Below are 27,737 nucleotides of genomic sequence, written 5' to 3' on the forward strand. Positions count from 1 at the left end.
CCAAGTTTTTCGTTAATGGAGTGGATTTCTTTGGGGTTATTGGGATTGAGAGAATGAAGAAGTTGTATGTCGTCTGCATAGGCAAACACATTGAAACCTATAGACTGACAGAGGGGCAAGAAAGATATTAAATAAGAGAGGTGAAAGAATCGAACCTTGGGGGATGCCGAACAATCGGTGAAGTACGAGCGGAATCATGCCAACACTTGATCTGTAATCCCGATTGCCTCAAGTTGTCCAAGAAGACATTCGTGATCTCTAGTGTCAAATGATATTAAAAGGACGGATCTCTAGTGTCAAATGATACTAAAAGGACGGATTTGTGATGATCCAAATGATAGTGAATGACTGTTGTCAATGCCTATTAATGAGTGCTCCGTTGAGTGGTATTGTCTGAAGCCTGTCTGGTTAGGATGTAGAATGTTAGTTTTTTGAATAAATTCAGAAATTTGGAAGAAAACTATTTTTTCTGTTAATTTAGTCAAAAATGGAATATTGGCTATGGGCCTGTAGTTTGATTTGCCCTGTGAGCTGTTTTTAATGATTTTTGATAATTGGCCTGATAATAGAAACTTTCCACGAGTTGGGGAGGCTACTTTGTTGCAGACTCTCTGTTACCAAAATATGAATGAAAGTGCCGAAAATGGGAAAGAAACATTTAAAAATAGATGGAGGAATCGGTTCGCTCTGTGAGCCCTTGGTATTAATGTTCTGAATATGACGTTTGATTTCCTTTAAAATGGGAAGATTGAACCTAGGGAGGATGGAGCTGGGAGAACTAGTGTCTAGAGGTTGTGATGCTATTTTAGACAAGCCTTGTTGGATGTTAATAACCTAGTTCCTGAGTGTAGGTAGATCCAGTTGTGAAGTACTACACATTATGGGTTGGGGGTTTATAGATTTCAATATTGCATATAGGGCTGAAGAGTTTTTTTGCACCTTCAATTTTCTTTGTGTAATTTGGTTTTGCTTGGATTATTTTGGATTTGTAAAAAAATTGCTTGATCTTTGAATATTTTCAAGTTGGAAGGAGTTTTCTTCCGTCTCCACCGTCTTTCTAAAGCTCTGAGTTGTCTTTTGTAGAGGGCTAGGTCTGTGGTATACCAAGGATTAGTAAGTTTCTGCGATGAAATTGGTTTGGTCTCAATGGGGGTTAAAATATCCATTAATTTGCAGGTGGCTTCGTACCCCCTTGTACAGTTCTTGCTAGATTTTCTTTCAGGGTACATCCATACTGTTAATTAGTATGTGCTAATCTTTATCTTCTATTTAGATGTTATATATCAGAATTGATGATATTGTTAGTTCTTAAGGGTTATTTTATTTTATTTTTTTAAGTTTTCTTCATCACAGAGGAGAGAGTTATGGCACTACTTAAAGTGGAATCATTGATATTACAGCCTTTGAGGCACATGATCACTTCTGTGATGTATTGTAAGGGTTATTTCAAGCAGAAAACTATTGAAACTATAAGATCAATGCTTGTATGATGCAAAGCCACAGGCAGCCCTATGCAGGCCTGAAGAAAAGATCTGAATGCATTTTTCAGCCATTAATCTTGCCTGAATGCTGTGAAGCTGAGGATCCAGATGTTCACAGGTTTTCAATGAAAGTTGTGATGGGTATGAATAATTTGAATGAGATATAATCTTCAGGGCTAAAACCAGTCAATAGAAGGGAAATTTTCATTAGTCTGGCATCACATGTAATGCAAACATTTTGTAATGTACAACATGTTTAGGCTTTGAGAAAGTCCTGTTTGTTTTATTTCAAGTTAAAAATATTCTGATTTTGATTGCTTGATACTGGGTGATATAAATTTGGAAGTCCTAATTTTGGAATTGTGAGATTTCCATCAGATTTAGAACCTGTTGATAGGATCTGAGCTCTGTAATGATTAACGTATATGGATTTTATTTTGGGGCAGCACAAATATATTTTAGGTAAATTAGCAAAATATTTCTGAATTCTGCTTCAAATATGTACAATAGGAGTGCAATATCATATAGCAAACAAGAAAATATTATAGAAATCAGTCAGGGTATCATAAAGCATATGAAGTAGACAGGAAGAAAATAAATTGTATCCTAATGGCTCACTTGTGTTATAAGGATTATCTTGTCATTTATGTTTGGGGACTGACATTTGTTTTTAATCCTCTTATGTCATTCTAGAATTAAACATACTCTGGGTTGTGTTTAAAATATTTATATCACTGGCTTCATTTCAGCCCTAGTTATAAGAGCTGTATTTATGCCAAGCCACTGTAGTGCTGTATCAAAAATATTTCATGCTATTGCACTCTGGAAAAATATCGTATATACTCAAATATAGGATGAGATTTTTGGGCCAAAAAAATGGCCCAACAATGGGGGTCTCATCCTATATTCAGATCATCCCCCAGTGACTACTTGAAATCCTCCCGGACTTCCTGCAGGCCTGCCTTAGGCCGGGACAGGAGGGATCCCTCCCATCTCCTGCCCCGGCCGACACCCTCCCTCTTTCCCTCCCTCGTGTACATGTTCCATGGTGGTCCAGCAGTGTATCCCTCCTGCCGACTGTGAAGCTAGTAGCCAGTGGCGCACCTGGGCCAGCATGCAGGAGCAAGCTTGTTGTGCTCCTGGCCAGCCCTGCACCGCTCCTTGATAGGCTGCCATGAGAGCCGCGAGAACTGGTGGCATATTTTGATTTAACTTCTTCTTATATAAGAACATAAGAATAGCCATACTGGATTAGGTAAATGGTCCATTTAGGCCAGTATCCTATCTTCAGCAGTGGCTAATCCAGGTCATAAGTACCTGGCAGAAACCCAAACAGTAGTAACATTCCATGCTACCGATCCCAGGGCAAGCAGTGGCTTCCTTCATATCTATCTCAATAGCAGATTATGGACTTTTCCTCCAGGAACTTGTCCAAACCTTTTTTGAACCCAGCTACTCTAACTGCTGTTACTCCATCCTCTGATAATGAGTTCCAGAGTTTTAACTATTCTTTGTAAAAACGTGTCAGAGCCTAAGTGCTAGCAGTCAATCCTAATATCGTGCTAGCTGTGACCCCAGTACAAAGTACTCTGTGAGCCTACCAGGACTTGAGTATCTGATTGTAAAACTGCTTAATACACCTTTTTCAAGAAGTATATGAAGCCCTAATCCCTTTCAGTGCCTTTCACTTTAAATCCACATCCCCTGAATGATAAGTCAAATGCTATCAAACCCCATGTGAACACTTAGACACATGAAAATAATAATAAAAGATATTTGAGACAAAAACCAGTGATGAAAACAGAGAGAGATGCGAGCTGAGAGAAGATGACAACAAATGCAACCTCATTGTTTCAAGGAAAAGAAGAGACTAGCTTGGCTCCATGCAATGGCAGTGGCAAGAAGGCAAACACATACACAGTGCAGGATTTTGAGAAGTTGCTGGCAAGCAGTTCCCTTACACGAGGAAGACAAGGAGAAAAGAAAAAAACTTACTAAAATACCCATTGTATTATTCAGTGTCATTTTTTTTTGTTTGGTCGTTTTTTTAAGTGTAAATTTTGAGCACCATTTACAGAATCCAGCCCATTGAAGAGAAAGACGTATGACGTACAAGGGGCCACTGAAAAGTTATCAGCCCAACCAACAAAGTTGGGGCAGTTTCCATTGAGGGCTATACAGCTAGTCCTGCGATTTTCCACTTTCTCATTATGTTTTTTTCTGATGAAACAAAAAAAGTGGAAAATCACTGGATTAAGGGCTTGATTCTCGAAAATGTATGTTCTGATGACAGGAGGTGGTAGGCATCCTACCGCTATCTAGCAGCCAATCGAGACACATGTTTTTAAAAACTCTCCGAGGCAAGATGCTCACATTGTAGGCCTACAGAGAGCATCTACGGAGACATGCAGCATGTCTACACATGTAGATGTGTAGCGCCGGTTAAGCATGCCCAAGGCAGGGCTTGGCTTTGCCCAGAAGTGGCCTTGGGCGGGCTTAAGTGTCACTACGCATCTATGTAAATGCAAGACAGACACCTTAAATGTAGGCCTGCAAAATGCTGGCCTACATTTTGGGCGTCTGTCCGGGACTGTAGACACAATTCTTTAGATGCCAATGCATGATTGACGCACGATAGGCGGCTGCCAGTGTCGGCATCCAAAAGAAAATCAAGTCCTAAGGGTATAGCCCTGGATAGAGACTGCCCCAACTTTGTTGGCTGGGCTGGGAACTTTTCGGCGGCCTCTCGTATTTTTGCTAGAAGAGTTTTTTTTTTCTATCTGCAGGAAAAAATCCAGATACAAGTAATTATATGTATCCATACCAAGTTTCAAAGTGGGATGATGGAGGCCATCAAGCTGATAGCTTGTTCTTTGCTTTAGAATCCTTATAATGAGCTTGGTATTACTGGTTTGATAGGGCAGGCAGGTTAGTTATATATGTTATAGAATGTGTTTTTTATTTTCCAGTTTATATGTTCTCTCCCTGGCAGTGAAGGGAGTTTATGTTGCTGTTATTAGGATAACCTGGTTCTTCATACTTCATTGCACATCATTGTGCAGGGTTCAGCATAGGACAATGCCTTCAGTTAAGCAGTGTTGACCATCCTGATCTTGTCACCTAACAACTCTTGCAACTTACTTTGTAAGCTTTTCCTAAGGACTAAGACAATATGTTAATGCCTAAGCTTGGCAGTCATTCACTTATGCCTGACTCAGTCATGCTTATTGTTAGAAAAAGCAATATAGTTCACCTGTAATGAGCATTTCTGTAGGCAGCAGGATTAATAATACACACAGTTCCATATACTGCCCCAAGACTTGTCTAACTGTGTTGCATTTGAGAACAAACTAAGGAGACCAGTATATGCAGGAAAGGGCACACATGCTCAGAACTTTGCACTAACATGCTTGCCTCTAGAAGGGCAGGTCATCCCAGTACTTTTGGAGATGTCACTCGCTTGTGTGCCTCATCTTCCTGTTGTCTATGGAATAAATCTGTAACAAATAAGCAAATGTTACACAGCTGTAACATCCATGTATATACCAGCAATTATATATATATAGTCCCGTGAACTCAGAAATTGCACACATACTGCCAGCAATTAACATTTGACACTGGTTGTAATCCCCTTCTTCATTATACCTAGCATTCTATTCGCTCTCTCATCTTTCTTCCAAGGTATATGTATTGATGTCTTTGAGTCTCTCCCTATATGCTTTATGACAATGGTCTCAAACTCACGGCCCAGGGGCCACATGCAGCCCGCCAGGTACTATTTTGAGGCTCTCGGTATGTTTATCATAATCACAAAAGTAAAATAAAACAGTTTCTTGATCATATGTCTCTTTAGCTATAAATGACAATATTATTATTAAAACTTAGCCAAAAGGAAAGATTTATAAACTATAAAGAGTTTTACCTCATGAATGCAAAATTATCATTTCTTTAATAAGACATTAACTATTTTTTTCTGAGGCCCTCCAAGTACCTACAAATGCAAATGGTTTGAGTTTGAGACCACTGCTTTATGATGACCACTGACCATGAGCTCCATAATGACCGATGCAATTCACGGGATCTAAACTGCTGACCACCAATCATGTACTCTCTTGCAACACCAAAACTTTAGTACAGTTATGTTCTGCTAGTACAGTAAATGCTGTCCTAAATATATACTATGCCATGTAATATCTTCTACGAATGCCGCAAATTCTTATAAGCTATGTCTGCCAAAAATGTCTTTCAATAATTTTGTCCTTCCGTACTGTGAATGTACCTTTGTAACCCGTTCTGGGCTCCTTTGGGAGGACGGGCTAAATAAATAAATATTTTAGTAGCCACCCTCTGGACTGACTCCATTCTGGTTATATCTTTTTGAAGCTGAGTTTCCAGAACTACAAACCGTATTCTAAATAGGACTTATCAGAGACTTATACAGAGGCACTGTCACCTCCTTTTCTACTACTTCTTACCATTTCTATAACACTACCAGATGTACGCAGTGCTGTCCAGTTAAACACGTAAGAGACAATCCCTGCTCAATAGAGCTTACTATCTAATTATAACAGACAAACAGGACAAATAGGGGGTTACAGGGCCGCCATCAGAAATTTCTGGGCCCCTTACTGAGCAATCCTATTGGGCCCCCCCCCACGCACCCCTCCCTCCCCCCACTTTTGTCCGGGGGGGTGCTATCAGGAAATCGGCAGGGGACAAAAAAAAGTATGACAGCAGTGTTTATTGTTGTGCACAGCAGAAGAATAATACAGGAATTTGTGCTATGGTGGCCTAGGACCAATGTTCCCTCTAAGGATTGATGAGGTGTGTGCAAAAAAAAATATGCATGAGCAACAAGTTATATATTCCACAAATTTATGAGCAGGCACAGAGGACGCATTTTTAAACAAATGTAGTTTATCCTTGTACTCCTTATGTAATTTTAATCATCTATGGATATGTTTGTATGTTTATTGTTCAAATGGTTTTATTTATTTCCCCAAATTTATTTTTGTTATACGCATTGAAAATATTTGATATTGCGTTTAAATCAAAATCTCAATAAACTTGAAACGAGTGCCCGTGAGATTGTGGGAGGGTTAAATACTCAAAACTTAGAAGAATAACAATTTACTTAAAGTTTTTCCTTCGCCAGCTTTCTGGTATCTTTACATACAGTGGCGTACCTAGCATATGTAACACCCGGGACCCATCATTTTTTGGCACCCCCCCCATCTGTAAGAAAATCATGATTTTTAGTAACAAACCAAACATCACACATGAGTACTTAGGAAAAGGCAGCATCTTACATATTGCAGTGAGCAGTACATCAATACACCCATTGTAAAACTAAACAAGCCAGACCAGCACAGATCAATCCTACACCGTCAATCCTAACAGAAAACCATGTCTTTCAAACACACAGAACACAGAAAACATCTTCGCCTAGTATGGAATAAGTCATCACAAACTAACCCCTCCCCCTTTTACAAAACTGTAGTGTGGATTTTAGCCACGGTGGTAACAGCCCCGACGCTCATAGAATTCTGAGCATCAGAGCTGCTACCACCACGGCTGGCGCTAAAAAACGCTCCACAGTTTTGTAAAAGGGGGGATAAAATATTAATACACAGTTTCAACGCTCTAGCTCAGAGATGCCCAAACTTTTTGGGCTTGCGAGCTACTTTAAAATGACCAAGTCAAAATGATCTACCAAAAATAAAATTAAAAAACACAAAGCACACTATACGCTGAGAAAATGTTAATTATCATTCCTATTCTGGGTTTTTTTCAAAGAGGTCAAGGCAGATGACTCTATGCATTGTCACCTCAGTAACAACCATACAAAAATAGACAAATATACCCCCATCCTTTTTATTAAACCACAATAGCAGTTTTTAGCGCAGGGAACTGCGCTAAATGCCCAGCGCTGCTCTTGACGCTCATAGGCTCCCTGCACTAAAAAACACTATTGCGATTTAGTAAAAGGGGACCATAGTGCAAAATATAGACAGCATATATAAATTCAGACACATTTTGATCACTAAATTGAAAATAAAATCATTTTCCTACCTTTGTTTGGTAATTTCATCTGGTTGCACTTTATTCTTTTGACTGTGCATCCAATATTTCTTCCCTTCTTTCAGCCTCCTCTATGCTTCCTCTCCTCCAGACCTCATTCCCTCCCTCAACTTTTTCTTTCTTTCTCTAGGTCTGTCTTTCTCTGATTCTGTGCTCCATTTTTTTGCTTTGTTTCTGGTTCCCTGTCCCCCCCCCCTTCTTTCTTTCTTCCTTCCTTCCTGCCTCCCCCATGCCACCACCGCCGCGGAATAGGCTGCTGCCGCTGCCGCAATCTTCTGCACGGGGCCGATCAACTTTCGCCGCCCGACGTCAATTCTAACGTCGGAAAGGACGTTCCGGGCAGCCAGGCAGCGATTGGCTAGCCAGAACGTCCTCTCGACGTCAGAATTGACATCGGGCCGCCGCGAGAGTTGGTCGGCCCCGCAGGGAAGAGAAGCAGGGAGATCAAAGACACGGTGCCGGCCTGATCCCGATGGCAGCAGTGAGAAGGGAAGGGAAGCAGGTTGGGCACCACTGCTCTAGACGAGAACAGTTGACCACCCCCCCTCTTGGTACGCCACTGGAGTAGCAGTGTGTCTGGCCGGCTCGTTCGTTCAAAGCTGCGGGTGGCGGCTCCTTGCGAGATCCGCACCTGCGTCTGAAACCTCTCTGATGTTGTGACATCAGAGAGGCTTCCGATGCAGGAGTGGATAGCGCAAGGAGCCGCCAACCCGCGGCTTTGAACGAACGAGCCGGCTGCTGCTCCAAAAGGAAGAGAATGATCGCCTCCAGACCGCAGGCCGTAAATAAAACCTGGAGAGCCACACATAGGCTGCGTGTTTGAGACCGCTGCCTTAGAGGGAACACTGCCTAGGACCTTGGGGGAGCCCGGGCCCCCTGTCACCTCCGGGCCCCTGAATGCAGGACTGGTCCTACTGCCCTGATGGCGGCCCTGGGGGGTTAGGGAATTTCTCAAAGACCCTGATAAAACAGACACTGGTAACAGGAGTTCAAAGCTGGCCATTCCTCTCCCTGTGCACCCAAGTATCCTTCTGGTTTTGGGCCTGCAGGAACCGACATGAACATTTTAGGGCCCCCTTTTCAACTGGCAGAGTCAGAAAATTTTAAGATGCTGACCATTGCAGGCTAAATTTGACCCAGCTATTCAGTGCTGGGCCTAATCTATGCACCAGCAGGGATTATGAGAAAATCCTTGGTAAATATGGCCCATTGTCATAACACAACACTTTATTTGTATACCGCAAACACCTTCCAGTTCTATGCGGTTCACAATTCAAAGAAACTGAACAAACTCAGGGAAGTGCAGATCTTTTTCCATAAGAATGTATCAAATAAATTAGTTTTCAACAGTTTACTAAAATATTGATAAGATATAGCATTAACTACCAACTGACTAAACTCTTTTATCTCTTGTTGCTGCTTGGAATGAAAGTAACCTATTGAGATATTTTTTTTTGTACCGACAGTCCTTGACTGAAGGGAAAGCAGAAAATACAAGAGAATGTGCTGCTGTTGAAGTTTATTGGGATTTTCTAATGTAGTGTCTTCCATATTGTTCAGAAGGAATTCTAAGGGCTCCTTTTATCAAGCCACGCTAGCGGGGTTAATGCGCGTGACTTTTCATCATACGCTAACCCCTGCGCTGGCCTAAAAACTACCGCCTGCTCAAGAGGAGGTGGTAGCGGCTAGTGCGGCCGGCGGTTTAACGTGCGCTATTATACGCGTTAAACCGCTAGCGCGGCTTGATAAAAGGAGCCCTAAGTGTCTAATCAGATTTATGTCTCTTAATTAAATATGAAAGACTAATGAATTATTGCCATTCTCAAATGACAAGTTACCTTGAAATGATTATTTATTCCATTTTCTATACCGTTCTCCCAGGGGAGCTCAGAACGGTTTACACAAATTTATTCAGGTACTTGAGCGTTGGGTTCACAATCTGTCGGTGTCAGGTCAAAAGCGCGCCGGGACAAAGGCGCGCCCAGACAATTGAGCGCAGCGCGCGCCGCCGCGCCGCTCTAAATTACTGTTTTTAGTGCTCCGACGGGGGGGGGCGTGCCCCCACTTTACTTAATAGACATCGCGCTGCATTGTGGGGGCGGTGTGGGGGGTTGTAACCCCCCACATTTTACTGAAAACTTCACTTTTCCCCTGTTTTTAGGGAAAAAGTTGTTTACAGTAAAATGTGGAGGGTTACAACCCCCCATAACTCCAGCGCGATGTCTATTAAGTAAATTGGGGGGGTTCCCCAACAAAACCCCCCGTCGGAGCCCCTAAAAACTGTAATTTAGAGCGGCGCGGCGGTGCGTGCTGCGCTCAATTGTCGGCGCGCGCTTTTGTCTTTCGCGCCGTTGTCTATGAACCCAATCTGTCTAATGTACCTGGGGCAATGGTGGGAGTAAATGACTTGGTCAGGGTCACAAGGAACAGGGGGTGTTTGAATCCATAACCTCAGGGTGCGGGGCTGCAGCTTTAACCGCTACACCGCACTTTCCCCAATGCAATGGATTATCTTCCTGATACACTCCACTGAAAGGAAGAGAAATGACATTCACATGTTAAGTTCTTGTTTTACATCTAAGATTGAAATTATTCATTTCTATGTTTACTTTTTTATTTAGCTCTTCATGATCAGAACACTTAACCTGAAGAAATGGGTTGTGAAGGATTTGAAAAGAAAGTTCAACTAGTGAAGATGTTAATGCTTCTGTTTTCATATTTGGTAAGCAGAGTAAAGAGATGTCAGTAATTCAGCTGTAACAAAAAACATCTAAAGATGGAATAATACATATTTCTTTAAAGACAAATTAAATAATTGACTGGTACCCAGTGGCGTACCAAGGGGAGGGCGGGAGGGGCGGTCCGCCCCGGGTGCCAGCCCTGAGGGGGTGCTCCCGGCCTTGCCGTTCAGTCCCCCCCCCACCCCCGAAGGACCGCTCGCCCCACTGACCTTCCTGCACCACCTGTGAAGCAGCCCGTAGCAGGATCGCGACGTCAGCGATCCCTGAGCTGCTTGGGCGCTGCTTCCTGCGCCGCAGTCCCGCCCCTCCTCTGACATCAGAGGAGGGGTGGGACCGCGGCGCAGGAAGCAGCGCCTAAGCAGCGCAGGGATCGCTGACGTCACGATCCTGCTGCGGCTGCTTCATAGGTGGTGCAGGAAGGTCAGTGAGGCGAGCGGTCCTTCGGGGTGGGTCAGGGCATCAGGCCTTCAGTGTGGGGCGGGCAGGCAGGCTTTCAAGGGGGAGGGGGGTGACAGGCAGGCAGGCCTTCAAGGGGGGACAGGCCTTCAAGGAGGGGAGACAGGCAGGCCTTCAAGGGGGGGGACAGGCCTTCGGGGGGGCTGTGTGCAGACCTTCAAGGGGGAGGGACAAGCCTTCAAGGGGGGCAGGCAGGCCTTCAAGGGGGGGACAGGCCTACAAGGGGTGGGGCAGGCCTTCAAGGGGGGACAGGCCTTCGGGGGGGTGTAGGCCTTCGGGGGGGTGCAGACCTTCAAGGGGGTGTAGGCCTTCAAGGGGGGGGACAGGCCTTCAAGGGGGGGAAAGGCAGGCAGGCCTACAAGGTGGGGACAGGCCTACAAGGTGGGGACAGGCCTACAAGGGGGTGGGACAGGACTTCAAGGGGGGGACAGGCCTTCGGGGGGGGTGCAGACCTTCAAGGGGGTGCAGGCCTTCAAGGGGGTGCAGGCCTTCGGGGGGGGCGGTGCAGGCCTTCGGGGGGGGTGCAGACCTTCAAGGGGTTGCAGGCCTTCAAGGGGGGGACAGGCAGGCAGGCCTTCAAGGGGGGGACAGGCCTACAAAGGGGGGGACAGGCTACAAGGGGGTGGGACAGGCCTTCAAGGGGGGACAGGCCTTCGGGGGGGGGGACAGGCTGGCAGGCCTTCAAGGGGGACACAGGCCTACAAGGGGGTGGGACAGGCCTTCAAGGGGGGTGCAGGCCTTCAAGGGGGGACAGGCAGACCTTTAAGGGGGGACAGGCCTTTGGGGGGGACCCTGGTTTAGAAGTACACGGAGGGAAGGGGGTGTTCAAAGAGAAGTGCATATGCCAAACTTTGGGGGCGGAAGAAATAATGGGTCTGAAAATAGAGGAGAGGGAGAGAGATGATGGACCATGGGATTTAGGGAGGGAATGAACAGAAAGGGAGAGAAATTGGACACAAGGGATGGTGTGGAGGAGGGATAGAGATACTGGATAGCAGGGTAATTGGGAAAAGAAAGGGCGAGATGGTGGACTCTGGGGTGGTGGGGAAGGAGGGAGAGATGCCGGATGAAAGGGTAGTTAAGAAAAGGTGGATATGTGGAGGGAGATGAAAAAAAGGAAAGATACCAGACTTCCTGGGGAGGGAAGGGAAATGGAAAGGGAGGACAGAGTTGGCAGATGGATGGTTAGCATGCAGAAAGAAGAAAGAAGGAGACCCTGGCAAGCAAGTTATCAGAAGAAAACCAGAGCCTTGGACCAACAAGATTTGAAATATAACCAGACAACAAAAGGTAGAAAAATTAATTTTATTTTCTGTTTTGTGATTATAATATGTCAGATTTGAAATGTGTATCCTGCCAGAGCTGGTGTTGGACTGCAAACGTGAGCTAGGATTTAACAGAGAGAGGAAAAGTCCTTTTTGTTTCTTTATTTTATTTACACCACAGCGCCAGTGTGGTTAGGAGAAGCCAAATGGGGTGAAAAAGCTATAAAACCCACCAGGAGTTTTGAAAAAAATCACCCAACTGGGCAGGAAAATCGAATTGAAAAACCAATTCAATAGGCTGAATCGAATCAAAATTTTTTTCCTTAATCTGGCAGCATTAGTTTGCGCTACTGTTTTAGACTTTAGGACCTGGGATTGGGGAGAGATGGCATCCTCAGTACTTTATAATGCAAGTGAAACGAGGATTTGGTCAGACTTTTGAAGGGTCTGCAGAAAAAAAATATTGTATAGGCCGGGGACATGAGACAGCAGGAAATGGGAACTTTTCTTCCTTCTATTTTTGTGAATGGAAAAGCTGAGGATGTCAGAGAGTTCAGTTAAAATATGTGCTTTATAAGAAAATATAATAATGTGTTTTATAAAGTTTATAGCATAGCTGGCCTACCCAGTGAGGTGTTCCTTAGAACCTAACGGATGTAGCGGTATATAAGAAATAAATTACATTACATTCCTAGTGGTGGTGGTGGCAGCGTGTCAATGTGTTGAGAGGAAGAGGTGGTCTGGGAAATTCTGCTGAGCAAACTCCGGAGGCCCATTTCCACCCCCCAGTTAGTCCACTCCACTCAACTGGTTCACACACTGAGTGGGTCTTTGGGTGTTGTTTTGGGATCTCTTCCAGTGGTTTATCAGTATCTCCTTCTGGTCCAAGGAAGGAAACTTTGTTATCCTTAGCATTGACCTACAGAATATGTTTGTAACAGCGCTGCTTGTGTAGCATTAGGCTATGTAGTGATCGAAAGAAAAAAACAGACCTTAGCACATTTTTGTACTATATGGTGGGTGTATGAGGAGATTCACATTTCCTGCACAGCTAAGTCCATGTGAAGTTACCTTGTGCTAAACTAAACTAAACTAAACCTTGGGTTTATATACCGCACCATCTCCACGAATGCGGAGCTCGGCACGGTTTACAGGAAGAAAGATGAGAGAGGAACTACAGTGGAGAGATTAAAGAGTTAGGTGTAAAGGGGGAAGGTGAGAGGCCTAAGAGGGGGGAAGTGTTACAGTTTTGAGAATAGCCAGGTTTTTAGGTGTTTGCGGAAGAGTTGGAGGGAGCTTGAGGTTCGGAGAGGGGAGGTGAGGTTATTCCAGATCTCAGTGATTCTAAAGGGGAGGGATGACCCAAGTTTGCCTACATGGGAAATACCTTTTATGGAAGGGAAGGATAGTTTAAAAATTTGGGATGATCTGGAGGAAGTAGGGGTTGGGGAGTTCCAGGATAGAGGGATAACGGCAGGAAGGATGCCATGTAGGATCTTCTAGGCCAGACACGCACATTTGAAGTGGATCCTGGGGATTACTGGGAGCCAATGGAGCTTAGACAGGAGTGGTGAGACGTGTATTTGACATCTAGCAAGGTCTCTGTTTGAAAGGAAAGAGCTAAACTTAAAAATGAAGTGGCCACGAGTTATGGTAAAAGCAGATAGTGTAGCTGGTTTTAAGAAAGATTTGGACAAATTCCTGAAGGAAAAGTCCATAATCTGTTATTAAGACATGGGGGAAACAACTGCTTGCCCTGGATCTGTAGCATGGAATGTTGCTATTCTTTGGGTTTTGACCAGGTATTAGTGTCCTGGATTGGCTACCATGAGAATGGGCTACTGGGCATGATGGACCATTGGTCTGACCCAGTTAGGCTATTCTTATGTTATGTTCTCATCTGTAGGGGCCTTTGGTTTCTTATTTTAATGTATTTTTTTTCTGGGAACTTATCAGTGTTTTTTATAATGGGAACAAAAATGGAAGAGAATTAATGTGTGTGGGATGAGGGGGTAACTAATTTCTTCAGCTAAATAATTCAACCCACTTCAAACAGACATAGGAGAACTCACGCACCATTCACTCACCCTCCAACCAAAAACATCAAAAGAAAAAAACTGTTCGACAACCTCCTAGCCATTCGAGCTGCAACACTCGACCCCCAACTCTACAACCAATTGACATCGACCACAGACTGCAAAACCTTCAAAAAGAAATAAAAACCCTTCTATTCAAAAAACACATAAAACCGAACTAACACAATCAGAACTGTCCCAAGCATCACCTGCAACTACTCCATATGTACTTCTGATGTCATGACAATTCAGACATAATTTATGTTATGTTATGTTTGGAATATAAGAAAATTTTCACTGCCTGTTTCTATTCTGACCATTTATTCCGTTTCATGGACATTACAAAAAATATTTTTTTACATGGAGGGGGGGGGGTGTCAAAAAATGATGGGCCCCGGGTGCCACATACCCTAGGTACGCCACTGCTGGTACCTACAAGAGAGATCAGTTGAGGTATTCCAAACTTTACGGGGAAAGACTCCAGTGCCCTTCTGTGTATGTTCAGCAGTCCCCACTACTGTATAATATCTCAATGCTTTCTGCCTACCACAAAGGATGATTTTTTTTCCCCCCAACTGACTGCTGCATTGTCTATGGTTGATTCATTTCAGGCAAAGGTGAGCCTTCATATCGTTTTCCTCAGTCCTGCTAAAATTATGAGTGAGCGCCACCACACACCTACTTTTGTCCATATTTGGGAAAGGCATTCCTGGGGGTTCATTCTGGAAAGGATCAAAACCTAGTAGGAGCAGTATTCATCCTGTGATGGGCAGCGGTTAAGTGACTTTTATAGTTGTGATCTGAATTGAGCCTGGATATTCAGTAACTAGTCTTATAGCCCGTTACATTAACGGGTGCTAGAATATATATGTGTATGTCTGTTTTTATTTTTTTTTCTCTCTCCTTAGTCGCTTTATGTATTTCTGTCTGTCTTTTTTTTTTTTTTCCTTGGCTGTCCACTACCACCCCTTGCCTGCTCACCCTGTCCATTCTCCCTTCCTTTTACCTCCCCTGTGTCCTCCACCACCCCATCACTGCTCACATTATCCAGAAGAAGCCCTTCAACCTTTGTTTTACCTCCCCCTGTCCATCATCACCTCCTTCCTGCTCCCCCTGTCCAGCAGTAGGCCTGTCTTTATTTTTCTGCCCCCCCCTCCCTGTTCATCAGCACCTCTTCCCCTGTCCATCAACCCCTTTTCTGCCCTCCATTTCCGTGTGCTGCAGCATTTGGGTGGGCCTGAGCCTAAAGTGATTGGGCATGAGACCCCATCCCCTGCTCAGCATCTCTGCTTCCTCTCCTCTCCCCCCACCCAGGTGACCAGGAATCTTTCAACTCTGTGCCTTCTCGCTCATCCATACCTTTGAAAGTCTCCATTTTTTTAAATTTTGATTTGATTTGAGACATCCGACTCGGGCCGCCGCGGTCGACATCCGCCTCGGGGGGGGGGGTGGAGGAAGAGAGAGAGCGGAGAGGCGGCGACGGCAAAGTTACTGTAAGGGAGACGCTGCGTCTTTCAACAGGGAGCAGGACAGAGCGTATGCAGCGCATGCGCACTTCCTATGTGTTGCTACAGCTCACGGAAAACCGGCGCACACATAGGAAGTGCGCATGCGCGGCCTAGCATTTTATTATATTAGATGGGGCATGTCTAGAGTTACCAGACGTCTGGATTTCCCCCCGGACATGTCCTTCTTTTGAGGACATGTTCAGGGGTCCGGACGGCTTTTCAAAACCCGGCACTTTGTCCGGGTTTTGAAAAGCTTTGAAGAAATCAGTGTCGGGCAAGCACTTCCTAATTGGTGCTTGCCGTGTTTGGGGCTTAACCATAATGCTCTCTCTCGTAATCTCTGTCGCCAGATATCCAAGAGGACCCTAAAGAGCTAACAACAGGCAAAACTGTTTTTGATGCCTCCAGTCAAACCTCTCACAGTGTCATTTTCACCTAGCTAATGAAAACTCTTTTTGAGCCACTTGGTTCCTGACACCTGACAAGTTTCATCCGGAAAGTTTTATTCTTGGTGGTAGTCACTTGCACAATTTATATACTGCTCTATCCATGGTGCTAGATGGTTTACAAAAGAACATAAAAGTTGTCATATTGGGACAGACCAAAGGTCTATTAAGCCCAGTATCCTGCTTCCAACAGTGTTGGTGAAAATGAAAAATCAGAGCAACAAATTTCTTATAAGCTTGATATTCCTTTAGATACTGTGATTCCTGAGTATGAAGTGTGTAATCTCCTAAGATCATCTTTTAGCAGTAGTCATTGTTCTCTCCCCATGAATTCATTTAGGAGAGCTGGGACAGGTGAGAGTAGCTGGTTGTGTTTTGAGCTTCCAATTATGCCAAATTTTAATAGAGATGCTGGAAACGTCTCTGCAGGAGAAAACTAATAGGGCTACTATGATCATATCTTTCATGTTGGTGTTAGACATAGAGATGAATCTTTATTTATTTATTTATTTTTTTTAATAGGGATATGTTGTTTCATGGCTCCGAGATCAACACTTTTCCAGATCTTTCTCTTCTTAATCAGAGTATATTCATAAAGATTTTCTTATGTTAGTCTGTCAATTTTCTCAGGATTGACTTATTTAAATTTTCTTGTACATTATTTTAAGTATCCAGAGAAATTGTGTGTATTCTTTGAAGCAAATCAATGAAAAGTTTTCTGAATGATTAATCAGCTAAAGTTGAGGTGATTAGCAATTCAAAACCCAGCTCTCCTTTTGTTACCAGCTGATAGTTGGGGAAATCATGATGGGTGGCACTGTTAGGTTGATTTGCTCTTCCTTGCTTTCAGTTGGGAACTTTTGGAGAAATTCTTTGCTAATCATTTTCCTGTTTTAAAAATAATTTTCCAAAATTATTCTCTATCTCTCTTTTTTTTTTTTTTTTTTTAAGTATATATTTTTTTTTTGTTATAATCTATTGAAACGTCAGTAAATATTACATTGCAAAAAGGGGCAGGCACAAAAATCCAAAGGTACTTTTACTGCAACAGTTTTTAAAGGAAAAATCTGTGTGCACGATCCCTTTTTAACCCTCCCTTTTACTAAACCACGATAGCGGTTATTAGCGCAGGGAGCCGCGCTGAATGCTCCGCGCAGCTCCCGACGCTCATAGAGTTCCTATGGACATCGGGAGCAGTACGGAGCATTCAGTGCAGCTCCCTGCTCTAATAGCTGCTATCACATTTTAGTAAAAAGGGGGGAGGGGGTTAAATTTGATAGGCAGCTTTAAAATTGGCCTTTTTATAATTTGGCATTCTTTTGCTTCAAAAATCCTGTCTAAACTCCCAAAGACTAGCATGTCACCATCTTGATTCCTACCCCCCTCCCCCGAATTTAAATTTTTTGGGCAGAGGAGATCATCAACTTCAATTGCCTGGACTGTGGACAAGAGGTACCAGAAACAATCACAAGGCCTGCTACAATTGGAAGGATTATGAGGTGGCCTTGTCATCTTCATCTTTTGTTTTGTGTCTTACAAGATCAAGATTCAGTGCAGTATCCAGAACTCCTTACCACCACATTTTTTTTTTTTTTTAACAATCTACACAGCTACTCAAATTCCTAAGGCTGTTGTCTAGACTCTAAATCATCTGTACTCGCTGATGTTTTTATTAGGGATGGCTCTGTGTGCAGTATACTCCATTGCTTTCTTGGGAACATGGCAGCTTTCCCATTGCTCAATGCAGGTTGCCCCCGTCTTCTCGAAAACCCAATGTTAGTCCTTTGTGCTGTAACTATTGCACCATGCAGTTATTTTACTGTTGTCAAGATTGTAATTTATTAGTGATAGCATTGTATAGCCATACTCATCCCAGGAAATAACAGCAGCCATAGGGGGAAAAATCTCACAAAGGATTTTTTTCATGTGACTGAATGAATTAATGAATTTCTTCATTTAAATTTTCTTTTTTTAAGTTAGGTAGAGCCAATTCAGAGACTGGGGACTGCAGAGAACATGAATTTATGGATCATGCTGGAAACTGTATCCCGTGCAGACAGTGTGGACCAGGAACAGAGCTGTCAAAGGTATGGCTGTCAGCATTAAAAACAGTGTTTTGTTTAATTTTTAAAAATTCTGCAGCATAATAATCTGTGGTTGTAATTTTTCCTCATTTCAATTAACAAATGATTTTTCTTTCTTGATTTTCTTTTGTTAGTTATCTGAATATAATATGAAAAAGTCTAGTGAAGGCTGTCGGCTGAATTCTAAAGGTGTTTGTTGACATTTTTTCCTCCCATCAATACAAAGAATTAAAAACTAGTGTTACAATATTTAGGAATTATTAGTAACAAATTCATGAAATAGATATGTCTTTAAAAAGAATGGTACATGTTAAGACAAGCCAAAATTGTTGGGATTACATGTTCCTGGAAACTTTTCTTCATGTATCTCTGGAGGTCATTTTAGAAGCATCTAGACGTGTAAATGCCAACATTTTGCAGATTGCATACATAAGCAGATAATGATTTTAGTTAGTTGCTATCTGAACTTGTACACTGCCTCAGAATAAAGTAGTGCTGCCTGATTCGCTGATTCAAATTGATTTGAATTCCTCCAAAATTAGACTTGCCAATTCAGTTAAGGGCTTCTCTTCCCCCCCCCCCCCCAGGGTGAGGCCTGACATACCTCCAGAGCCTCCTAAAGCAGTGGCAGTGGATGGCTAGCAGACGTAGGCTCTAAACAGGTTTGTAGGCTCTAAACAGGCCCCGCTAGGATTTCCCTCGGCAGGCTGTGAACAGGTCTGTTCAGAGCCTACATCTGCTAGCCGTCCACTGCCGCTGCTGTTGCTTTAGGAGGCCCTGGAGGTATGTCGAGCCTCACCGGGAAGGAGGAGTGGTGGTTGGGAAGTGCTGCACAGGGGAATGGAAGGGACAGAAACTGCTGCACAGGGAGATAGGAGGGAGCATTGATTCGAATCAAATCAATTAACTAGGCTGAATCGAATTTGAATTTTTTTTTCCTGAATCGGGCAGCACTAGGATACAGAGGTTTAAAGGTGCTATGGCTTGGGGGTGCCTCCAGGTCAGATGAGTACTTACCATTTTATCAGGAGAAGCAGTATCTAAATTAAATAGGTATCCATGTTGTCTTTTGCACCTTCTCTGAAGCATGTGCAAGCACTGATTGCTAGTTTAGACCTGTGGTCTAAATCAAGGGGCAGATGTAGAAACTAATGCTACCCCTTGCAATAAGAAACTAAGGATAACCCTAGTAAGAGCCAGGGGGAAGTTATTGGTGACATTTAGACACACTAACCATACACTAAAATATATTATTGGATTTGAGGAGGCGGAGTGTAGGTATTCTTGTGTTAAATTGTTAACTCATCTACATTAGTGTTTGCTAATCTGTGAGCCCTGGAGCTTAAAAATGGGTGGCAATAAGTACTCGCACAATAATTTTAAAAAATGGCTGTGCACACATGGAAACATTAGGGCGTTGTCATTAATACAAAAAATAAAAAATTGGCCATTTTACAGCTGTGGTAAAAATATCCTTAACAAACAAAACAGAAGACTGCAGACCTTGTACACGATGCAGGCAGACTTTATTTATAACAAGTGTAACATAGATTAAAACCTCTTGCTAGGCAAGGGACCCACATAAAAATATCCTTAGCATATGGGAAAGACCCACATAAGGGCATGCCAAGACCACTTTTTACTACAACTTAGTAAAAGGACCTCTAAAGCATAGTAAAAAAACATGTTTTAGTAAATAGAATGCCTCATATGTAGTGTTGTTGTGGTTTGACATTGTGGATTGTTTCCCATTTTTATCCATTCTTTTTTTTTTCTGGCAGTATAAAAGATAACCTATAAAATATTATGTTTTCATATTTCTTTTAAACTGAAGAATCTCTGTCTTGCCAGCACTCAATATCCAGGGCTAATTGCAGTGGAGTTGGCCACTGAAGCTTAAGCAGGTCCCGGCCAGTATTCTGCTTTTAGACCCTCCCATACAGAGCTCAGTGCCTTACCATCCACATCATTATTTCTTAGGTATTCCAAAATCTCCTTCTCAGTCTGCACCCTGACATCCTCACACCTGAAAAACCTCTCATTTAGCCTCTAAAACTGTTTTCCTTGGATACCTTTGCCCCAGAATGATTTCACACAGGGGTATGATCTGACCATTTTGAAGCATGCATACAGCTTTAAATCTTGAAGACAGCATTCCACCATGCATGTGCAGGTGCCTTCTTGCTGGCCTTGCGAGCGCAGGATAAGCAGTCCACAATGAGAGGCAGACATGTTATATTGCAGTTCCTCTCAGCTTTGTTTTCGTTGTAGGGTGCCTTCTCTAAATATTTTTTTTTTTCATTTTGCCTTTCCTCTAGTTTTTTAGAGGGATTTTCCCCCCATATTTTGTTTTCTTTGTTCGAGTGGCTCACAGGCCTTAAGCCTGAGCTTCAGTTGGAAACTTCCCTTTCTTCATTTTTATGGTGAGTGCTCCTTTTTTTCACCATAGAGTCATTTGGTTTAGCCATGGCCATTTCTCTTTTCATATCATTGAAGATTCCAGTGGCGTCAAACATTGCGCCCAATGCAATCAAACCATCTCTGCTTCTGACGCCCGTTCCTGGTGTATTTAGTGTCTGGGGCCAGAAAACAATCATTTAAACTGTCTTCTTTGCACATATATGCAGAAAAGAACACAGAAATCCAGAGAGGCTCAGAACCAGAAAATTATTGGAGCCAGATCTGAATCGCCGATGTTGGTATCAGTAATGGCTTTGGAGTCTGCTCCTGCATCAACATGGAGATCGGCATTGACATCAACTTTTGCATTGGCAATGGGACCATTGACTCTTATGGCACAGAGACTTATATTCTCCACTGGGCAGCACACTGTATCGAGTAGGTCTTTACCTGTCTTGATATTGGTGCCTGAGCAGGGCCATCAGGACTGATCAGCTTTGGACCTGACTCCAAGGAGACATGGGGATTTGATATCACCCTTGTTGGCACTGAGGGACATCAATGCTGTTCATCAGGTGAAAGCCAAGAAGTACAAGCTTTGGTTTCCCTTGATGCACAGTGCTAGGAACTCTGGGGCACTGCAGGAAGTGGTACCTGTAAAGCGTCCAATGCCAGGAGGACTGCTCCCATTCTGCAAGAGGGGTCTGCACAGATTTCTCCTGCTAGCCAGGATCTGGAACCTGAAGGAGCACCAACAACTTTTGCAGGCTGCTTCCAATCCAATGCCCCAGCCTCCTTCAATGGTGGACCTTGATGAACAGATCCAAGCTATGCTCCAGGAGTATTTGGTAAGTTTATTGGCTATACATACAGCATTGGCATTGAGGGTGCTTGCACCAGCCATGTAACTTGTTTAGCCTATGCCACAAGGCCCTCAGCTTTTGGTGCAGTCCTCGACATCAGCACCTATTGCAATATCAACATCTATGCCAACATCTGTGGAGGAAGCTTCACCGGAATCTGGTGCACCTCTGGCACAGGACATCATTCCTCACATCTGAGACAGGCACATATTACCCTCTCATGAAGATGTTTTAGCTTATATTTAGTTGTACAGCATGTATAACTGATACATCCGGGATCGACAGAACTTGGACGTTGTGACTTAGACCATTTAAAACATGGTCTAAGTCACAAAAACCCACCTAAAGTCACCAAATAAGCACTGCAAACACATAATACAGACCCCGACACACTACCCCAGTGATCACTGACCTCCCCCACCCCTATAAAAATATTAATCACAACTTGAAAATTGTGCCTCCAGAACATCACCTGGCAGCCTGGCATAGGAAAGCCTAGTCGTCCTGCACAGAGGCAGCTTGGGGTTGGGTTAGGGACCCATAAGCCCCTGTAATCACTGCATTGATACTGAAACATGTGCACTCCCCTATACACCCCCAAAACCCTTTTGTACTGGCATATAAGTGGCTCCTGCAGCCATAAGGGCTATTAGGGTGGTAGATAAGTGGGTCTAGGGGATTCTGGAGGTGGTTTGGGGATCTCACCGTGACCTAAAGGGAGCTGTACTGAGATGATAACATGGCACCCTTTTTGTGAAGTTCACAGCAGTGCCCTATAAGGTACCCCACTATTTAGGTGCCATGTCTGGGTGTTCGTTCCATTACTTTGCAGACCCCTCCCACGTCCAACAGGGCTTGTTCTAGGCATTTTTGACTTGGACAAAAAGTTGGACGAAAATGTGATATAAAGATAGACGATTTAGTGGCTTGGACGATCAGATCAGCAGGACATATAGTTAGACGATTTTTGAAAAGAAAAAAAATTTGGATGTATTTTTCGAAAATGTGTCTTAAGCTATTTTTTACTTTGGACGACTTGCGACTTGGACGAAAACGGACTTAGACATTTCATTCGATTATGCCGCTCCATGATTATATCATCTCAAGCCCACAGTATATACAATGTACCTTTATTTCTGTACCCCAATCACTGTGAATGTACTATTGTAACCTGTTCTGGGCTCCTGGGTAGGACGGGATATAAAACTGAAATAAATAAATTGGTCTGCTGTCCTCGGAGAACATGCTACAGGTAAATGGCTTTGCTTTATCTATAAACAGCATAACAGTCCTAGAGAAGGACTCAAGCTCATGCATCCTCAATAATTTTTTTAAGTTTGCTCTGTGCTTCCTGGCTGCAAAGGCTGCTCCCTTTGTCCAGTGTGGTATTAAAGTCACTCCCCCCCCCCCCGACCTAAAGATCTATATACCTTTTTTCATTAATTTGTAGATTTGCTTTGGAAGAAATTCTTTTATAAAATAATGAAAGGTTACTATATTTATTTCTATGTTAATCAGGAACACATGACAGTAATATATAAAGAAATGCATGCAATATTGTCAATTTATCTTGCCTACTCTGCAGAAATAAGTTTAAAAAAGATGTTGTGGTTAATGGTAGTTTGAAATGGTCTGCCTTCAAAGAAATCTTTTAGCTTAAATATAACTACCAGATTCAGTCTTACAGAATTACCTTTTCCTTCGTTTTCATAATGAAATTAGTCCTGATGGAGGGCAGTTACCCCCCACCCAAATAAAAAAAAGATTTATCTATATTAAGTGGATATTAACCTGGGTAAAAGTGCTGTTAAAAATTTGCCCACTCCTTTTTGTTGTAATCAAAACACATATATGTTCGCTCGTATGCAGGGAAAACCAGGAGTATAGTTGTGCTTTTTCAAAATTAGACACGTTTTTCAGGGAAAAAGTACAGAAATAGCAGTTTTTCAGTTATTGAATTTGTGCTGGGGTTCTGTTCTTTTGTATTTTGTGCACACTGAACTTCTATGGAGGGTTTTTGTTCTTTTTGCCTTAAATTTTGTGAATGGTGGAGTTTTTTGTTTTTTTTTAATGAATAGTGACTGAAAACATTCCCTTGTTTTTAGTGAATTGTTGAAGGGGCCTTTTGAGTATCTCAGGTCTGTTTTTGTCCAATGTTTGTGTTTTTTGTTTTTTTTTAATTATTCTTATTTATTTATATTTTTTTTTTTTGGGGGGGGGGTATCTTTTAGATTTTTTTACCTTCCAAACAAGTTTTAGGTATGAGGTGCTGGATTTGTAGGTGTCTTAATGTGTCCTCAGAGATTTCACCTTTTCTCCCACTTCAGAGAAACTGTAATTTTATACCTGGGCTATGAGACTCACCCTTTCATAGATGGACCCAAAGGGAATTATGTTATTTATTTCAATTGTTTACAGAATCTGGTCAGTTGGCCTCTTACCAATTTACATCGGACTTATGGCCTCCAGGAGATGGACTTTTTTGCATATTATCAAATTCGCCATTATGTCCGTTCATTACCAGCTGGTCATTTAAATGAAGCTTGTTGGGAAGCCGTCTCTGAGATGTTTAGTCTTTCCGCTCAGTAACACATCCCCTTAAGATTTCATCTGATGGGGCTTCTGGACTGTCAACCCAGCATCAACTTGGAGATTTTAGTGACATCCTGGATAGCAGATCTTCACTGCTCTTTTTCAGCGCAACACCTTCAGCGGGCGTTAAAGTCTTCCAGAAAACTTTCCGCTAATATCATTCATTGGGAATTACAATTTAAGATTATATTACTTCTTTATATCCCACCCTCGCGAGCCTATCGAATGGGCATTACTTCTTCTCATGGCTGCCCAAAATGTACTTCGTTGCCCATATATAATATAGTTTTTGAACCAGTTGGGGCAGTATATTTTTGCTCTCTGGAGGCGATGTTAGACTCCCACACCTAGAGCTCTTTTTGGGATTTATACGATATCTTCTTCTAAGCCAAGAGGATTGTCTGCATTTGTGGCTAGAACGGTATTAATGGGAAAGAAGGCCATTTTGACCAACTGGTTGTCTACTGACCCGCCGACTTATAGTCAGTGGATGTCTATGATGATTATCCATGCTTCCTTGGAGCGCCGGCAGTTTGGGGACCTGGACACTATGGAACGCCGTCGTTTCTATTAGTTTGGGAACATTTTTGGATGGATCTCACTCCACATGCTCACAGCAGATTGTTGAATATTTGCAGTTGACTGTTTTCCTTTTCTTTTTGTGCTCAATATTGTTTCATGGGCGGAGGGCTGGTGGGTGGGGAGGAGGGATATATTTTGGTACATATATACAAGAAAATTGTTGTATTTTGTTTGACACACTGTCTTGCACTTTTCTATTCAATAACTACATTTAAACATATACCACTTTCTTGACCAAAAATTCATCCAAGTCCCAAATGCCTAGAATAAGACCTTTTGGACATGGGAGGGGCCAGCATTGTGGTGGACTGGCCACCCAGACATGGCAACAAAGCAGTTGAGCACCTTACAGGGCACTGCTGTGAACTTCACAAAAAGGGTGCCACATAAACATCTCACCAGAACTCCCTTATAGGTTATGGTGAGCCCCCCAAAACACCCTGATATATACTGTACAATAAAGATGGTAAGTGAGACCCACTGGAACAACTCCAAAGTACCAAAAAGATCCCACTGTTCAAAGCATATGGTGTAAAGAAAGGGGAGGAAAAGGATCTCAGAAACCTGCTTTGTGACAGGGAATAAACCTCAGCCAAGGTTCCACGTTTCATTCATTGATCCTGAAAAACCTCCCCTTCCTTTTTTATTCTATTTCTTTTATAATTATTATGATTCTTTCTTCCTTTTAATATAAATGGGGCATCCAGTCCAGTCAGAGCCTTAGGCCCCTTCCCGATGCATCCTCAGGATCCAAGAAGAAAGTGTTAACGAAATATGCAAATGTGGAACTAGTTCGAATCTTGAAGTAATGATGCATATAAATATAAGGCCCCTCCTATGGGGCATCTAGGCCAGTCAGAGCCTTAGGCTCCTTCCCGGTGCATTCTCATGGTCCAAGAAGGAAGTGTTGACGAAATCTGCAAATGTGGAACTAGTTGTTCAAATCTTGAAGTGACGAAAAGTCACGACGCTAATGCACAGTTAAACTGCTGTATACAGATGTTCTAGATATTTTGACTGTACACAGCAGTTTAACTGTGCATTAGCGTCGTGACTTTGGCTTTAGACTTTGCATCGTTACTTCAAGATTCGAACAACTAGTTCCACATTCGCATATTTCATCAATACTTCCTTTATGGACCCTTGAGGAAGGGCTTGTATGCCAAAACATGGCCCTTGTCGGGTCCGTTGAATCTCAATGTAATCAATGTGGACAAGTTTTTAACATTGTTTGAAGATTTTTGCATGAAATAAAAGGAAAGTCAAGAACATTGTAGTTTCTGCAGTTCTTTTATGTTTAGATTGCTCCTTCTTCTGTGAAAAATTGGCTCTTCTCTTTTCTACTTTTTCCAACTATTTACTATCTGCCAGTAAGGACTACCTCAATCTGACACATCAAGTGACTGGCTTGTTCATGGGATTTAGTCTCAACTAAACCTATTCCTGATTTGATTCAAACCAGGCAGATGGCAATTTGAGGACTTCTCAATTTCTATTGAAAATCTTTAGGTTCAGTTAAATCTAATTAAGTTTGTTAAAAATGATCCATAGCGGGCAAGCATCCTTCATGTAATACCTTGTTAGGCATTAGCTAGAACTGTATAGTACTTGATAGATGGGTTTCAAAGCTCTTAATAAGCAGTGCACTCTTTAGCAATTAACTTTGTTCAGTTTAGCCCTGAACCTTTAATATCAACGCGTACGTACTTTCTTTGTAAGAGAAATAAGTGACTCAATACTTAGGTTTCCCAGCTACTGAACATTCACATGTCTGGTTTAATTAGAAAACGGGCAGCTCAATAATTCCACCATAAGCTAATAATAATGTATCAGTGGGAGTTCTTGAATCCTTTTATCATTCAAATGCTGAGCAGTTTTCTTAAATAAAGTGGATGAGTAAGTGTTGCTTACAGAAGTAACCTGGCATCTGAACCTGCCAAAAGCGTTGCTTTTGTCCCCAAAAAGAACCACTCACAGTTGTGGTTCCACTGTGTCTTCATTTTATCCCAGCAGCCTCTTTTCATATATTCTTTCATTTGTTTGAATAGCTGGTTGTTGTCTATTAATCCCTGCAGGAATGTGGCTTTGGTTATGGTGAGGATGCAGAGTGCATGACATGCAGGCTGAATAGATTCAAAGAGGATTGGGGCTTTCAGAAGTGCAAAGCTTGCCTGGACTGTGCTCTAGTTAACCGGTTTCAGAAAGCCAACTGTTCAGCTACCAACAATGCTGTATGTGGGGATTGCTTGCCTGGGTAAGTCACATATTGGGGGGGTTTTTCTCTTCAAAGAGTCTTTGTAGTTTAGTTAATATTACTATGTTTCACAACGATCTTATTATAAAAAAAAAAATTCAAGCGAACGTATTTTTTTTTTTTTGTTTCTGTAAATATTTTATTAAATTTTACATAATATACACAAACAAGGGAACAATATTAAAACAATAGATACAAAACATTAGTCATGAGATGCTGTAAGAACATTATGTTAATAAGCGTCAAAAATATATTAATCACAATGGGGTCCTTTTATCAAGCCGCACTAGCGGGGTTAGCGCATTGTACATTTCATCACGCGCTAACCCCCGCGGCTGGCTAAAAAAACGACACCTGCTCAATGCAGGCGTTAGCAGCTAGCATGGCAGGTGGTTTAACGTACGGTGTTACGCGCGTTAAACCCCTACCACAGCTTGATAAAAGTACCCCGATATTTAAGTAAAGATTTCTAAGTTTTGTTAAATCTCCTCAAGTTGCCACACTTAATTGCAAGTATTTTCTCATATTTAGCATATAAACTCAACAAATTCTACCAATTATTGTAAACTGACTTAGAAGAATCTTTCCAATTAAAAAGAATAGATTTAAAAAAAAAAAAAAGAATAGATTTAATAGTTATCATAACAAAAATTTTCAGAAGTTGGGCTTTATTTGTAATAGTTTTCATTTTAATCCTTTTCATTCCTGTTATTGTAGATTCTCCGAATTGCTACAATAATTAATCTTCTAATCTAATCAAATAGATAAATCCAACCTTTTCAAATAAATGATTTCCCAAACTGGCTTGTAGCACGTAGAGAATTATATTTCATAAATGCAATTTAAATGCAACATATTATAATGTATACAGATTAATGTGATTAATGTATACGGATTAATGTGATTCAG

The 27,737-nt window shown here is 42.3% G+C and overlaps 1 protein-coding gene across 3 annotated transcripts in view; it reads left to right on the forward strand.

The window, feature by feature from the left end:
- Positions 1 to 27,737, forward strand: part of TNFRSF19 (TNF receptor superfamily member 19) — a 74,796-nt gene that overhangs the window by 5,580 nt on the left and 41,479 nt on the right. The window contains exons 2-4 of one of the 3 annotated variants that reach the window (XM_033947417.1): positions 10,184 to 10,284; positions 18,030 to 18,140; positions 26,650 to 26,828. In XM_033947417.1, the coding sequence (XP_033803308.1) occupies positions 10,216 to 10,284; positions 18,030 to 18,140; positions 26,650 to 26,828 (359 nt within the window). In that variant the 5' untranslated portion in view covers positions 10,184 to 10,215. Of the gene's footprint in view, positions 1 to 10,183; positions 10,285 to 18,029; positions 18,141 to 26,649; positions 26,829 to 27,737 lie in introns of those variants that run through there. The other 2 variants (XM_033947418.1, XM_033947419.1) reach the window with 2 other exon arrangements.

Source organism: Geotrypetes seraphini, chromosome 6 (genome assembly GCF_902459505.1).
Source record: "Geotrypetes seraphini chromosome 6, aGeoSer1.1, whole genome shotgun sequence".
Lineage (NCBI taxonomy): Eukaryota > Metazoa > Chordata > Amphibia > Gymnophiona > Dermophiidae > Geotrypetes > Geotrypetes seraphini.